At 39.1% G+C, this 15,750-nt stretch overlaps 1 protein-coding gene across 16 annotated transcripts in view; it reads right to left on the bottom strand.

The window, feature by feature from the left end:
* KALRN (kalirin RhoGEF kinase) overlaps nucleotides 1–15,750 on the bottom strand; it is a 360,200-nt gene that overhangs the window by 306,105 nt on the left and 38,345 nt on the right. For all 16 annotated transcript variants that reach the window (XR_003398843.1, XR_003398844.1, XM_026853030.1 and 13 more), the window contains exons 3-4: nucleotides 13,928–14,120; nucleotides 9,098–9,610 (exon numbers count right to left, since the gene is read on the bottom strand). Coding sequence is in view for 14 of the 16 variants with exons in the window: in XM_026853030.1 (XP_026708831.1) it covers nucleotides 9,098–9,610; nucleotides 13,928–14,080 (666 nt within the window). In the remaining 2 variants the exon portion in view is untranslated. The remainder of the gene's footprint in view (nucleotides 1–9,097; nucleotides 9,611–13,927; nucleotides 14,121–15,750) is intronic.

Genomic DNA, 15,750 nt, shown 5'->3' with positions numbered 1-15,750 from the left:
AAAACCAAAAAGAAAAAATATATGTCTGAGACCAGGTAAACCCAGCAATTTGGGGAGTCCATGAGCCTAAGCCCTATTTTGCTACTACTGAGCTTCAGAAAAAAAAAAAAAAATCAGTAAAGATGCATTCAGAACATCATACTGTTTATTCAGCTGCATCAGAACACCTCATAGTGGCTTATCCATGACAGAGAGAACTCGTGCTTCAAGACAAAGCAGGAGCAGTACTCAGTAGCAAGAGTTCAATTATTTAAAATACAAAACAAAAGGAAACATGACAGAGAACACATTTGAATAAACACTGAAAATTAATGGAAAACTACTCTTACAATAGAGTTATTGCTACATGCTTTCAATTCTCACCTGTTTTGTTAGAGCCTCCTTTGTTCTAAATTGTGTGAAGTAATTAAATAAAAGTGATTAGAGCTGGCATAGGTTCTCTTGGGGAAATACACAGATTTTTAAGAATGGATATACAGTTTCTCCCTTTGATATGAATTTCCTGTGTTGATCTTTGTCCTTGATTTATGCTATTAGAAAGGTCTTGCACAAAACATCTTAAGTGAAGAAGAATATTCCCAGTACTATACTAAAGCAATCCAAGTAATGTGTGGATACGTATCTGTATTCAGTAGGAATGTTTCCATACCCTTACATCTCCAAGGGCATTTTTCAACTGCAACTCTGCATTTCTTTTGTGGAATCAGCCAATACCCCAGCCAGATTCAGTACCTTACTGCTCTAGGTACCATATGAGCATGCATTTAACCACTCTTTATGTACCTAGGTCAGCCTCAATTTAATCCTCCTTTCCACATCATCTATACAGTATCTTTATGACATTTTAAAATCTTTATATTGTAAGATGGTCTTTGTCAATTCAACAATTTAGGGATCTAGCTGCACCCATTTTCTGTGTTCTTCCTGTTACTAGAAATTCCGTGTCAGAGCAAACACTTCATGTTGAACAAGGTGCTGGTCCACTCCGTTTCAGAGTGGGCTTAAGTACAAAGGATGACATGAGATGATGATCTTCTATTCATATGGCAGCTTATTTAGACTAATAGTTGACTTTCCTTCCCAGCACTGGATCCCAAGTCTGATTTTATTAATGGCGAAGCACAGTCATCTAGTGAGAATCTCTGTACCATAAAAGGCACCATATGCTAAGGGAAACTTCAGATTATAAAAGAAAGTATTTTTCACTGTCAGTATGAGAGACTAGATGCCAGATATAGAAACAAGGTTTCAGGAGAGAACAGACACTATGTGCTCTGTGCAAGAGTCCATATGCATCAGAAAAGACAGAGAAAAAGACGCTAAAGCAACTTAAAATACTTCGAATAAATGTTGCTCTTGAGCAATGACTATTCTGGATCCATAACTGTAGAGATCTGTATATTTCTTCTATAGCTTAAAAATAAGAAGCAATTGTGTCAGGAACATTCTCAAAGCTTGTTTTTCCCATATTAGGACTATTAGAAGCCCTGGTAAATCGGGTTGCCCATAACATGGCAAATATGTAGTAATATGACTGGAATACTGGGGAGGGGGTGGGGAGCACCAGCACAGACAGCTGGAAATAAGGTCTCTTTTCTGTAAGTGGGGAGCAAAGTTGCTAACCCTGCCATCAGTAAGGCTGAGACAGAAAGAATAGCTAGAGATGGTGGCTACACAGCTCCTGGATGTAGGGCTCTTAACAGCACTGGCTTGCTGAGTACCTGTCACAGTCCGTGAGTCTTCCATTAATTTCAATAGAAGCTGAGACTCTGCTTTACAGGACTAGGCGTCTGTCTTTTTAACAAGACAACTCAGGGAGTCCTCGAGCACCAAAATGCAATCAGGTCAGGGAATGCAACCAAAACTGAGTTTTTTTACCCAATAGAGAAGCAGCTGCTTTGGGCTGAGATGGGTAGGTACCAACAACAAACTGAGTCATGATCTCCGAGAACTCTTTTTCTGGGACTATGGGTAAGGCATTTAATTTATGCTTAGCAGCAAATTCTTGGTCACTCTTCTTATAAAGGTCTCTGCAAACACATGCATGTTCACAAACGCAGACTCCAGTTCGGTGCCTTTCCCAGTCAGTATCTGTACCCCAAGGCCTCTGTCCTCTCTCTGCACAGACACCTGGAATGGGCTAAGGATGAAAGTAACATGCTTAAGTGAGCCTCCCTTAGACCTGCAGACAACTGTCTCTGAAGAAGACACTAAGCTTCTTGACTCCTTTTACCGAGAAAGTCTTATGGAGCTTACTTCAGGTCTAACAACACCCCCCGTGTTCAAAATCTCCAGGAAAGCTCCTTACTGTGATGCTCACTTACTGTGCTGTTGTGATATTCATGATGTAAGTACTTAGATGGAAAATCCAGGGCACGCTGAGTTCTGTACATCATTGCAGTGTTCATGTAACTTAAATGAAATCTAAATCCTATGCAAAAATCCATGTCTAATCCACACTTATTATGCCTGTATGATTATTACTCCTAACTGTTAAATACCATTCACTCAGTCACAAATTCTTTTGGAGTGAAACAGCACAGGGGGCATATATACTTCCTCTTGGTGCACAACACTAAAGATGTGCTCTCATTATTAATCCCAATTTTGGTTCTTTCCCCCCTTAATATGCTTCCTGCCTCCTCCCCAGTCCTACTTAACCACCTCCCCAGAATTCATTTGCTTTGTATTCATTTCACATATGACAGCTCCCTCCGTCAGCTTCTCAGTACTTTCCTCATTGGTTTCCCAGGCTCATTCCCTGGGAGATATCCCCCTTGCAGTAACTTCTAAGCCAACAATACACACAAAATTTTTGAGGCAATTGTATATATGGCATGTAGAACAGATCAAAGGATCTGAGTGTTTCCAGCAGTGAAATACGAGAAGGGAAATGGTCCTTCACTAAGTGTATTGTATCTCAGTCAGAGGAGTCTGTCCCAGGTGCTATGACTTCTGGCATTACATAAATCCTTAAGGGTTAATATGACATACTGTAAACAGGAAAACTCTATCATCTGCTTATGTATCACTTCCAGGGTCTTTTGACACTGCTAGAAGAAGAAAAGGTAGAGGTGATGGGAAATGAAGAAAGAGGTGAACATGCTGCTGATCTTTTTAATCTTGCTCATGCTGCTTTCCCAGAAAGTCAGCTAAGACCCATTTCTAGGAAATGCTTCCTCACACAGCATCACTTGACTAAAGGAGCAGCTACAATTGCTCTACTTAATGGACTGTAATAAACTAAACTGCCTCCTATTAGCAAGAAGGATCATATCAGATTTGTAATGCATTTTATTACAGAACATAGAGCATCAGAATTTTTAAGTGCTGTACAAGGGGAAGTAATGTATGAAACGTTAAAGTGTATATGTATCATACAATCACAAATGCACTGATAGTTTACCTTCTTTCAGACGTCAAGATATCAATGTTTCTTGCTTAAAGCCATTTTTTCCCCTCTAAGCCACAGCATAAACTTCCACATTTTGCATTCTGTCATTCCATCAACGTCATCCTGCATCTTTTAGACAAAAGTAGCTTGCAGAGCATTCTTTCCTCCTGAGGAGCATGAACCTTTGGCAGGTATAATACTCCCATAATAGTGTGAGCATGGTTCAAATACTCAGATTGTATACTTCTTGGATAATCTCTGCCACTGACTTTGCTGTGGAGCTAGAGCTTCTCTGTATTTTGCTGGACTAACTCAGTATGGTGTAAAGTTAGATTCTAAACCAGGAATTCCTAAATTTCATCTGGTATTTCAGAATAAGCATTAAGGGATATATTGTGCTTCTGATGAAAATCACTAGGAGTATTCCCAGTATTTTCATTAGGAATAGGAATAGGAATAGGAATAGGACACTGGACAGGAGTCTAGTACAGCTGTTGTAGCTGTGATTTTCCTCTTTTGAAAACCAAATGCCCCATTATTTATTTTACTACATGGGGGCTGAATTTAATAGCACATATCCAGCAGAACAATGCATCAGTTCCCTTATTTAAGGAGACCAGACCGAGGAAGAGGCCTGAAGCAGTGTTGTGTGTGCAAATGGAGGAATGCAGTGTGTGCTCCCTGGTGCCACAGCCTCGCTGCCCACACCTGCACAGGGAGTGGGATGCAGAAGAACTGCTGCAACTGTTATTCCATCCTATTCACCCTCAACCATATTGCTCACTCCTCCCCTTCTCCAAACTTGTATTCTCTTGTATGAACTTTGCATAGTTATCAACTTCCGATCACTCTTGCACTCACTGAAATCATTCTGTCATTCCAGGCTGGTCACACCACCTGGGAAATGGGAGCACCAGCTTCTGTGGGTAGGAGCTGCAGGCCATGGCCTCCGCTCCCTCTCGCTGCAGCCACCCACAGAGCAGCCAGCACAGCTTCCCACAGCCTGCTCCACAGGGAAAATCACAGGCAGAGCTGGGTTTTTCAAAGGGAAGCTTTAGTATGGATGAGGCAGATGGTTTTGACTGCAAGCCTGCTATTTCACTGCTCCTTGAAGACTAGATGTGGCCTGAGGTTTGCTACTAGACTTTCTACAAAGCTGGCCCTATTCAAATAAAATGTTTTACCCACCACAAGCTTCCAGTGAAATTCACTCATGGCATTTCCTAACTACCACTGCCATTTTTTTGAGTTTGCCTTTGTGTAGTGGACTCTGTAGAAAGTCAGGAAGGTGAAGGGGAGGTGAGGACAGAAGGAACATGCAGTCTCCTCTGCCTCCCATTAGAGGCTGACCCCAATGATATTACATCAGCTTGCTTGCTTTTTTGTGCTGGTGTTACAAGACTACAGTAGAGATCCTTGGTTCAGTCCAGCTGATGACTATATTGTTTATACTTAATGTGGACAGTGCTGATTACATCATGATAGCTGTTTTTCATTCACATACATGCCGGAGTAGTAAAATTGATATGGAACCAACTCAGAAAGATGGGGAAATTCCTACAAAAGTCAAGCTGGGTGCCAGTTACAAATGATTTCCAGAAGAGCTGGAAAGTTCAGAGTGTAAGAATAATTTTTTGTCTTTTTTGGTATTTATTCAAGTGCCAAACATGTGGACTCTTGCTTGAATTCCTCACCCTGTCCAGATTTCAACCAACCAATTAACATTTCTCAGATAGTTCTAATAGTTGGATCTATGCTGATTGTGGGGTTTTTTGTTTTAAACAATATTCAGTTTAGACTGGACTACATTTTTTCATGTTACAGATAGCTAAAAATATTTTGCCTGCTACCCATTAAAAAACACAGTGAAGCCTCAGTTCTAGTTTCACAATTATATATATATATGTACATATGTACGTATATATTAGTTGGTGAGGAATTAATTTGTTGAACAGTGAGGGTCAGGGCTACACTAGCAGCTGAAATGTGTTATTTATCAGCAGATCATTAGTCAGCACTGCACAGCATGTGAGCTTCCTCACAGCACTCTGCCAAAGCTCCCCACATGGCTGACCCGCCTGCTGACTTGAGCTTCAAGGAGGTTCCAGTCACCATCTGGGGATGCACTCTCACTAAACTGCTTGTGCTTATGTGATGGACCAACTTTTCCTCTCCCTCGGCCCCAGCACAGGAAAATAAAACCATAAAGGCCTGACTTGGAGACACAGTTCCTCCACAGACAGCTCTGCTCTCTCCCAGTGATTTGAGTGGGAGAAGCCCAGGGTTGGACTGCCACCCCTTCCTTTTATTTTGTCAATAATATGAGTTGCTCAGCACACAACTATACAGACCTTCTGTAAGTTGTAATACGTGTAATTTGAATAATTGGTGTGTCCAGGTAGTGACTGTCATTTATAAATGTTCCAACAGAGGAGATCTATAGGAGGGACAAAAGTTAACTGATTAGCTTTGAACATCGGGCATATTTTAATACCAAGGGGTTCAAAAATTAACCTACCTTAAAACACTGTGTTTTTCCTTCTTATGTTCCCTTTTTTTTCATAGCCCATCTTTAAGAACTTTTCAAGCAATGAGGACAACTGAAATTTTAAAATCAGAGGTGCCCAGAAAATGGAAATTCCTTGTCCATTTTCTCCTTATGAGAACAGGCTTCCTAAAATATCCTACAATGAGTATGCAGAGATATTTTTAAAGGCCCTAAACCCTTATTTATATTCAGAGTTTTACGCTGGAGTTTGAGCTTTCACAGGGTGTTAGTGTTGTCATTTGATTAGCACTAAATGACACATCCAGGTTATATGGAAAGAGCTGTGCCTCTCACTGGGAGATGAAGACTGTTCTGGCTCTGCTACCATATCTAATTGTAGAGGGTAGAGTTCAACTGAGCAAATGGAGGTACCAGGAAACTTTAAAATTCAATACACAGACACACTGTGGTGACCATTTATACAGTGGAGACAGCGTTCAGACTCTATTTAGCTCTAAACATTTTATGAGACAAGTACTTTCCAGTCTGAGATGGTCAGGCTACTTCAAAGAGATCTGCAAAAGGCAGCTAAGGAGAATAAGCACATCAATATTTTACATCAGTCCACACGTGTGAAATGTGAAGTTAAAGGGTCTGCAACGTTTCCTGGAAAAATTTTAGGGACTCACAAACTAAAAAGATTTAAAACAGTGATTTGAGAATATAAAACAACAAAATATTTTCTATCTTTTGGGAAAATGTACTACTCAAGGCAAAGCAAGCAGAGCTACTCAGAAAAGCCAAAGCAAAACAGTGTGTTTAGGTAATGTGAGGCAGATGAACAGAGATACCGAGAAGATCAAAATGCCAGTTTTGTCAGTCAGAAATTGCTTGAGACAGCTAGTGTTATAAAGGCAGGAATCACATTCTCCTTCCTTCACCTCAGAAGCTTCATTTATCTACTGGCTTGCCTAAACCTTACACTTAACAACCTCAGAATAACACAGGCAAAGAACCTAGCTGTCACAATGCTCAGACTTGTATCACACCATCCTTTTAGGCCTGTTCAGGAGATAAAAAGAAAAAATATTTTGGAGACTTCCTTCAACTCTACAGAACAGTGCTTGGCAATAAGACCTTGTCAGACACTGTCTTGATCTTAAAGTCCTTCAGCTTATAACATTAATGATAATCATAATAACTTGCTAAATAGTAATAAATTGCTAATAATATTATCAAATAACAATCATAAATAAAAGTAAAAATTTATGATAGTAAGCAGTGGTCATCTGATTAATCCCAAAGAAACCGAAAATCCAAACTGAAGCACTGACTGAAATACAGCCACCGCTGGGAAGGGCAGCAATGCACGATATCCTTATAGCATGTGACACTCAAGCAAAAGGGAGAAGAAGAAATTGTAGCATTTGTAAGAAAAACTCTGCTCTTATGCATTCTTGAATGATGCTACAGTGACTCTCATTTTGGAGGGACTCATCTGCATTCCAGGTTTTCCCAGCAAGGAGGATTGATTATACAACTGACGGAGCCTTTTCAGTCCTAGCATCCCTTAGAGATATTTAGTACAGGCATTGAAAACCAATGTCTTGCATCTTGCTCTCTACTACTGAAGATTATATTTGCTTTAGAAATGTGCTTCTCCCTGATGTTTTAAAAATAATATCAATTTGCAGCTGATTAAAAAATATCATCTTCAGTGAGATCCCCCCGCAGTTGAGGTCTGCATTTCTTTTGCTATTCCTCCTGGGTCCAGGCAGACACGCTAGTGAAACAACTGGAAGATACATGAAGCAGAGAAGATTCAGAGATTGGTGCTTTTGACGGATATACAAACTAGAGAAACATGAGTCTGAGAGCTCAGTACTTTCCACAGAGAACACCCTATTTCTGTGGCCTAGAATTTTAAATGTGCAGCAAAGGCCTCTCACAAAACCACCTAATAAGGTATCAAGCACTTCTATGTTAAGAAAGTGAACCTGCCGAGACTCTAGCACAACACAGTTTTCTAAAATAAATTCACTGAAATCATTACCTGCATGTGCTTCCAGGGGCAAACAGAGGCAAATACTAGTAGTAAGAAGGCTGCTTTATTGTGTATTACTGAAATTTGTAGGTGGTGGTGTATATGAGACCTGGTTAAGGAGCTCTGTTTTTTAGCCTGTCTTTTCAACAAGCATGACAAGCAGCTATACTTTGTTTGCAGGGGACTTCATTATCTCCTACAGGTTCCTGAATATTTTCTGAAGAGGTAGGGAATGGGGAAGTAACTCCACAGTGGTACTGCACACCTGTGAAACCACAGCTTCCAAAGCCATGTTACTTACCTGTGCTTCTGCTGCTCTAAATACTTTTGTATGCTGTATTTCATCACAAGATGCCCTATGTGCTTTTCAGGCTGCTACACTACACTGCAAACATCTAACAAATATGAAGTTGCAATGCAATCTCTGTGGAATAATTTAATATGAAATATTTCTCAAAGTCTTATGCTGGTGAACAGGAATCTTGCTCACTGACTCAGTGTCAGGTATGAATTCAAATGCCATCCTGATGTGCTTTTTAATGCAAAACAGCCACACAGTTTTGCATGCTGCTGTCATTTCAGAATACTTTCTCTTGGTCTGTTTATATGTTTAACCTGAACACAATCTCAGATCTCATGCTGTGGGAATTAAGTGGCCATGTCCTTGGTACAAAGCCATTACTAAAGATTTTACCAGTTGAAAATCCTGTTGTGATTTCCAAGGAAAGGGAAACTGAAAATGTTGTTTGAAATAACAATTAGAATGATTTAAACGACAAATTTCCCATAGACTCGCAAGAAGTACAAAAAATAATCATAGTGAATCAAACCCTAAAATCATTCTTCTCTAGGTGCTGTAACATACATTCATAAGCTTAGTAAAAGAAACTTGAAAAAAAAGGTGCCAGATTCTCATGCTATTGTCTACCACTGTGACACAACTTTCATCAAAAGTGACACAGACAAGTTATTTGTGGATGTCATTATACCTGTTACAACCAACAACTAGTCCAGTGAATTTGGTTTCTGAGTCACATAAAGTACATCTACTGGCAACATGAGATTTACACCTGTGATGAATACCTCCTGTTGCTAATTACAGAAATTATGGTCACAGTGTCATTGCGATAAAGTCTTGGTTAAAGTATGAAAGGGACAGATTTTACCCTACCTTCTCAGCATCTTGCTCAAAAAGACGGAGTTGAAAGCACTGGTCCAGTTTCAACTTGCGGACATGCCACATCTGATGCAAGTGTTGCCGGGTAGAATGCAGCTTGTCTAAAAGGCTGGTGATCTTTGGCACGAGACTTTGAAAATCCGCACTTCCAGGAATGCAGTTCCTACCAGAAAAACCATCACTACATCTTATGCATTGTAATAACCTCTGACCCTCACGATCCAGTTCTTCCACAGGAGCTTTAATCACTTTTTTCTTGAGCTGTGTGTGCTCATCAATCAGCCTTCTTGAGCCCTCCACATCAACGGGAAACTCTTTCCTAGCCAGCATTTCCTGGAGATCCTCCAGCCTTGACAATAAATGGATGGCACTGTTGAAGAACTCTTCCAAGGAGACACGCAACTCTATCCATTCATCATGGTTGTAATCCAAGGATCCCTCAAACTCATCCGTCAGTTGAGAAGGATCTACAAGTTTTGCCAGGCCTTCAACAGATACCATACTTGTCTAAGGAAGGGAAAATGACAGCATTTGAATCAGTGAATGTCTAATTAGAAATAACAGTGCAACCCATAAACAGCATGAAGGGATTATTTTCCTTGTCAATATATAAATGAAGGAACACTGTAAAAGATGCTCAGGACTATGTTTAATTTTGATGAAATAATTGAATTGAAAACTTTCCTATTAATAGCACTAATTTATTTATTTATTTATTAAAAGACATTATATTTATTGGAATAATGACTATCTTTTTCAGGTGGCTTGACTATCAAAAACATATAATGAGAATGCTTCTGCCATAGATTACTTTAACCCAGTTGGACACTGAAGACTTCTTACTGCAGGTGTTAGATATCTGTACGTGATTGTTCACTAAACAGGTATATGGTACTACAGGGATTCTGCTACTTGTGTTACACTCAGGCTAGTGGCTATACAGCAGCAAAAGGGTTAGGCATATGAAGTGAAGAAGGCGTTGTGACATCCTAAAACACAGAATATGCTGTTTTTTTCTTCCAGATTATTCCAGTTGTTTTTTGCCTTAGGCAGATCTCTTTCATATTAGTAAATTCTAATGTAATTAAGCAAAAAATCAATGTAAAAGTCAAATGTCATTGGAATATTAACAATTAGAATTTATTGCTAATAGAAAGCACTGCTCATGAATCATGCACAATCAATAAGAGATGGTTTTAATTCATTCAGACTCAGTAATCAGTGATAGAGAAATGCACTGGGTGCCTGGAAAGCAGATTACAGTTTAAGGGTGCAACAACTGATGGCTGTTTCCATTTATTTTAGACAATTTTTTTTTTTTTTCTGAAATATGAGCATAGGGTTTCATATGTTACTAGAGCTTTTCAGTGCTGTCATGTTAACACCCAAGTTGGCAGCCCTTAAAGGCTTGCGATGTTCATCAGTGACTGCACATCTCTCCCCTAAAGATCAGGCCTCTAAAGAATGTCAGAGTTTGTGCTCTTCAGAAGTGAAGGCATCCAATAATCACAGCAATCTTGTAAAAGTCATCTACAAAGAAAAATACCTCAAGTCTTGTCCATTATCTGAGTTATGTCCAAAATAGCAAGCTGCCCACCGGTTTAAAGTTAATAATAGACTTTTCTTCCAATTTGTATCCATCTAAATATAATATAATTCTGCAATGTATTCAAATTGGGATTGTATTGAACTTATGCTCAGCAGAAATATTATTTTAAAACTTTCTTGCAATGTTCTTTGCTTTGGGGAAGGGGGAGGACAAAGGGAAGAACTAACAAACAATGGGAAGGTAAGTATGTAGCTTCAGAGGGATTTCAAATTTCTAAACATCTTGACCTGGACATTGACCCCTTGAAGATAATTCAATTTAGAGTTTAACTTCCTGTCAAGACTTCTCTTCATGGCTAATACCTGGGCATTCCCCCTGTAGTATGTCAAGCTAATGCAAGCACTCATCATGAATAGAATTTGACATGATGAAATAGCAGAAAGGCTTTTTATTTCATGAATTCTGCAGCAAATTTCTTTATTCAGATATTCCTTTAAGGAGTTCTTGAAATGCTCATGAAAACGACCTTAGTTAAGAAGGTCTGTGGTAAGATAAAGTAACTGTCTCTCAGGCATCACTTGTCTTTCTTTTCAAAATCATTTTATAAAGCACTGCCCACAGTTTAAACCCTTTCGGCAAAAGAAATAAAATAATCTTGAAGACACCTCTGAATTAATAGTAACTAAACTGCCTGTTCCATTCCTCAAAGTGAAAGGAAGCCTTGGAGTCCACATACATCAACCAAACCAACCCTTTTTTTTTTTTTTTTTTTTTCCCTTTCCTCTGTGTGATGATCTGTGGGCATGCTTCACTCTCTGGACTGTGACACAGAATCATTCTGCCACTCAAACACAAAATCCAGATCATTTGCCTCCACTAAGGGTCATACACTGCCCTGGCACACGCATAATGCTTCCATTAAGCCCAAAATCAGAATATGGCCTTAAAGCTGACATTGGTTACTGTTCAGTTTGTAGATGGGGTAATTCAACAGTCTTACATTGCCTTCCACTGCAGGCTGTTCCTGCCAAGGACCTCATGTTTGATCACAGATATGGGAAATCACTATGATGTTCAGTGCAGAGAAGGTGCCTCTCTGTGTACTGCCCCACATAAATCAAATAAATGTGAGTCATAATGACCTGCAATGTTTATTTAATACTCACAGTTCTTCTTACGAGAGAGTGTGAGCTGCCCCAGAGCCTGAGTCTACTGATAACAGTCAGTGTTAGGTTAATGGTTGGACTGGATGATCTTCAAGGTCTTTTCCAACCTAGATGATTCTGTGATTCTGTGATAAGCAGCAGCATCCACAAGAAACTTTTAAACCAGAAGTTCCTGGATTGTGGTGTGTATATTGCAGGGGGTTTACTGTACAGTGGACCACAACTTAAGAAATGTTTTTAAAATTATAGAATTGAAGGACTGATCAGTTTTGAGTGTCTGCAGGAGGTCCAACAGACAGCAGAAGCACTGACTCTCCTGTGGTCCAACAATTTGTGAGCCATGATAGACACCCATGTGAAGAGCCCAGCAGACAGACTAAATCTCAAAGGCACACACACAAAATGCAGATACCCTTAATGCATGCCAGCATGTAGAGCAAATGAGTCCAGAGCTTTTAACACAGTACAGACTCAGAGCTGTAACTATGAAGAATAGCTTGATCACAGTTTACTCTTCACTATCATCACACCAACTCCACACAATAAAAAAATGTCAAGCCTCCAGAAAGTATTAATTCATTTAAAAACCAAACAAATGTTCTAAAAATATATATTTGAACTCTGTTATTTACTTCTAGGTTTTGAAGCTTTAGGAAGGCATTGCTTTTGTTTATTAAAGCACTGGAGGACTGAAATTCAGTGTTGGATATACATGCATAACCTGTTTTTTCTTGGGCTACTATGGGACCGCCCATATATATTTTAAACAGAACTCCCCATCCCCAAAAGCTATTCTGTTACTGCACCGGCTTCTTCCTGCTCCATGTTCTTCTGTATCCATACGTCTCCTTTCTCCTTCCCACTGCCCTGGTCCCTCTCATTTCCCATAGGCAGCATTGCCAACCTCATTGCACTGCAATGGCAGCCACTTCTGCCAGGAATGGAGATTTCAGTAAGTGTGAGGAATCTCTGGAGGTGACATAAACCTATACTGATGGATGAGTTCTCATAGGTAGCTAAGGAAGGTAAAGACACATTTAAACAAAGGAAAATTTATGAGTTGACTGGTTTTTGTGAGACAAAGGGGAAAAGTGTACAAACACTTAAACTATGATAATAATGTAAGTTTGTTAATGCTTAACACCAATCTAGTTGCCTACTGCAATTCAAGAGTGCTTCTAAGAAGAGGTTCAAAATAAGGACATATTTATATTACACTGACTTCAACAGAACTTAAATATATACTTAAATACTTCTGCATTGCAGTCAATTGTAAGAACTATAGCCAAATTCTCTTCTGAGTTACAGAGATGCAAAATCTGAGTGTCCCTCTGAAACTAAGTAGGACAGCCAATGATAGAATTGTTTCTCAGAAAATTAAAAAAAACCAAAAACAAACACATGACTAACTCACAGATGGGCATGATTGATGTACGAGCACTTCATGCACCCGAGCTTTGCATCTCTCTGGATAAGAAGGTGAAATTCATATAAAACTTGCACTAAGAGAGCAAGGCTGGTTTGTCTTCACCAATGACATAGTCAGTAAAATTCCCTTTAATTATGCAGTTGTACGTTGTTTATTTTTCAAAGAACCTGCCTGAGGCACCTTACCATTAACATGAGTTGTTAATGTTGCCCCTGAATTGTAAATCTTAGTTAAATGTCTCAGTGACAATATATAGATAAATTTAATATAGATGTCTTTTAGAAAAAAACACACCACTTGGAGTTGGGTAGAGGTCAACTAACAAACCCATACATTAGCATCTAGAGAACTTTGTCATTAGTATATTGACTGATTTGGTGGGGGGGTTTCCTAAGAGAAAAAAAAAGAAAGACTGAATGCAACACCACCAGAAATGAATACCACAAAAATACCCTCACCAAAGTGAACTATACATGTGAACCTCTGAGATGAAACATGAATCCCATTCCAGCAGTGTGCTCAGAAGGCAACCTGACGTCAGGGCATCAGCCCGCTCCTGCAAACAGTCCTTAGATGTGTTTTCTTTTCTCTCAATCACAGGGCTTGGGAATTTTTTTAACCTGAAGAAAATTTCTTATCAGAGATAATGCTTTACTATACATATCTCATGTGGCTCTCACCTCGAAGATGAACTTGGAACTGCCAAAGTTTGTTTTCTGCTTCTGCCAGAAATTATCAGGTTTTATAATCAGGGCAACATGAATCTCAGCAGGAAAGGCTTCTTGAAGAGTCTTTAGGAGAGGCTTGATCAAATCCCATTTGGATCCCCGCATATCAATAATAACAGTGAATCCTCGTTTACAAACATCTTCGCTGTAGGAATAAAAGCATATCGAGATAATTAATATTGTGGTCACACTGAGATTTAACATTTGTTGCGAGTGTTCAGTGCTTCAGAGCAAAGCAAGGAATTATACACTTCAAAATAAAAGGCAAAAGATATTACAGTATAAAGGCTATATGAAAGGATATATTAATTTTACCATAATCTCTTTTACATGAAATTCATCTGTATATTACAGTTTAACATCTAATTTCCAAAATACATGTAATTCAAATTTTCACTGAAAACATACATACTTTCACATGATTGAAAACAATCAAATATATCTGCATAGAAGCTATTTATGTGTACATACAATGGATTCTGCTTTCAACATATTGAATTCATTTCCCAGCCAAAGCCAACAAGCAGGGTCCTGTGCTTTAACACTGCTGGCCACTTGTAAATTTGGGTGTCTTCATTTTTAAAGGCTCCTTTAAGGGCTTTTTAAAACTGTAATTTCCAGAAATGTGCCTGGCAATCATTCCCTGAAAGGAAGGTCCTTGTGACTCAGCGTGTGCACTGTTAAAACTGGGGCCTTTTTCCCTCCTGATGGATCTTCCAAATGCTGCAGGATCTTTTTCAAACTGTAGTCATACTTTTCTGCCAGCCCGTGCTCCTCCCTTCTCGAAAGTTCAAGACAGTTTTCTGGCCTGGTCATTGGCAATGCATGGGGCCCAAAAGCATTAGAGAATTAGCTTGCAAACACATCTTCCCTTTTTCCCCAGGAAAAGAGAGGAAAAAGAATAAAAGGACATGTTGATTTAAGTCAAATCTGGGCAGCTGTCAGAATAGCTTTTCCAGGGACATAGTATTGCTCTTCAGAAAAAGAGGTATGGCTTAAAAGCGCCATCCTTCATCTTCATTTGATGAGATTTAGGCAGTGGCTACTACTCTGACTGACCAGCTAATATATCTGCCATGCATGGCATTGAAGTCTTGAGAGCTACAGCATCTGCTTTAGGCCTCAAACACTTGCACAAAATGTGAAATCCCCTCCCCAGTAATATTATTGGTATGGTAAATGAGTAAAATCCATTGGTGATGCACTAAAAACATCAGAATGGTCTACCTACTCATCTAATTTTACTTTTTTTCTTTTTTACAGTGGAATGGAGATCACAGCCTTTTCCACAGAAGGAGATACTGTTGGAAGAAAGGAAGTGTGGAAAGAAGAAAGGAAGATGGAAACAGAAAGAACAATTGAGAAAAAAGAGAAACATGGCAGAGCATGAACATATTTTGTATAATGAATGCAACTGTGAGGTACAGAACAAGAAATCATCTTTAATACATGAATATAGCACCTCTGACCTTTCTGCAAACTGGCCATCAACATAAATAGTATCAATATTGTGGACATAAAGGCATATGTAAGATAATTTAAAACATCAAGTTTTGATATCACTGGGGTGAATCTGAAATATGCTGAGGAGAGATATTATTAACTATGGGTATAAATTGTGAGACTGTTTAGCCTCCACACGAATACTCTCAGTGCACAAACACACAGGATCATTTTCCCTATGCCTCTCTAAATTCTTAAATCACTCTTTCTGCTAATAAGACCCAGCTCCTACATAACTCACGGAAAACAACTCTATAAAGCTTACAACTAGG

This window comes from Athene cunicularia (assembly GCF_003259725.1).
Source record: "Athene cunicularia isolate RWA chromosome 7 unlocalized genomic scaffold, athCun1 chr7_part1, whole genome shotgun sequence".
NCBI lineage: Eukaryota > Metazoa > Chordata > Aves > Strigiformes > Strigidae > Athene > Athene cunicularia.
This window is presented reverse-complemented; position numbering and strand designations above follow the sequence as displayed.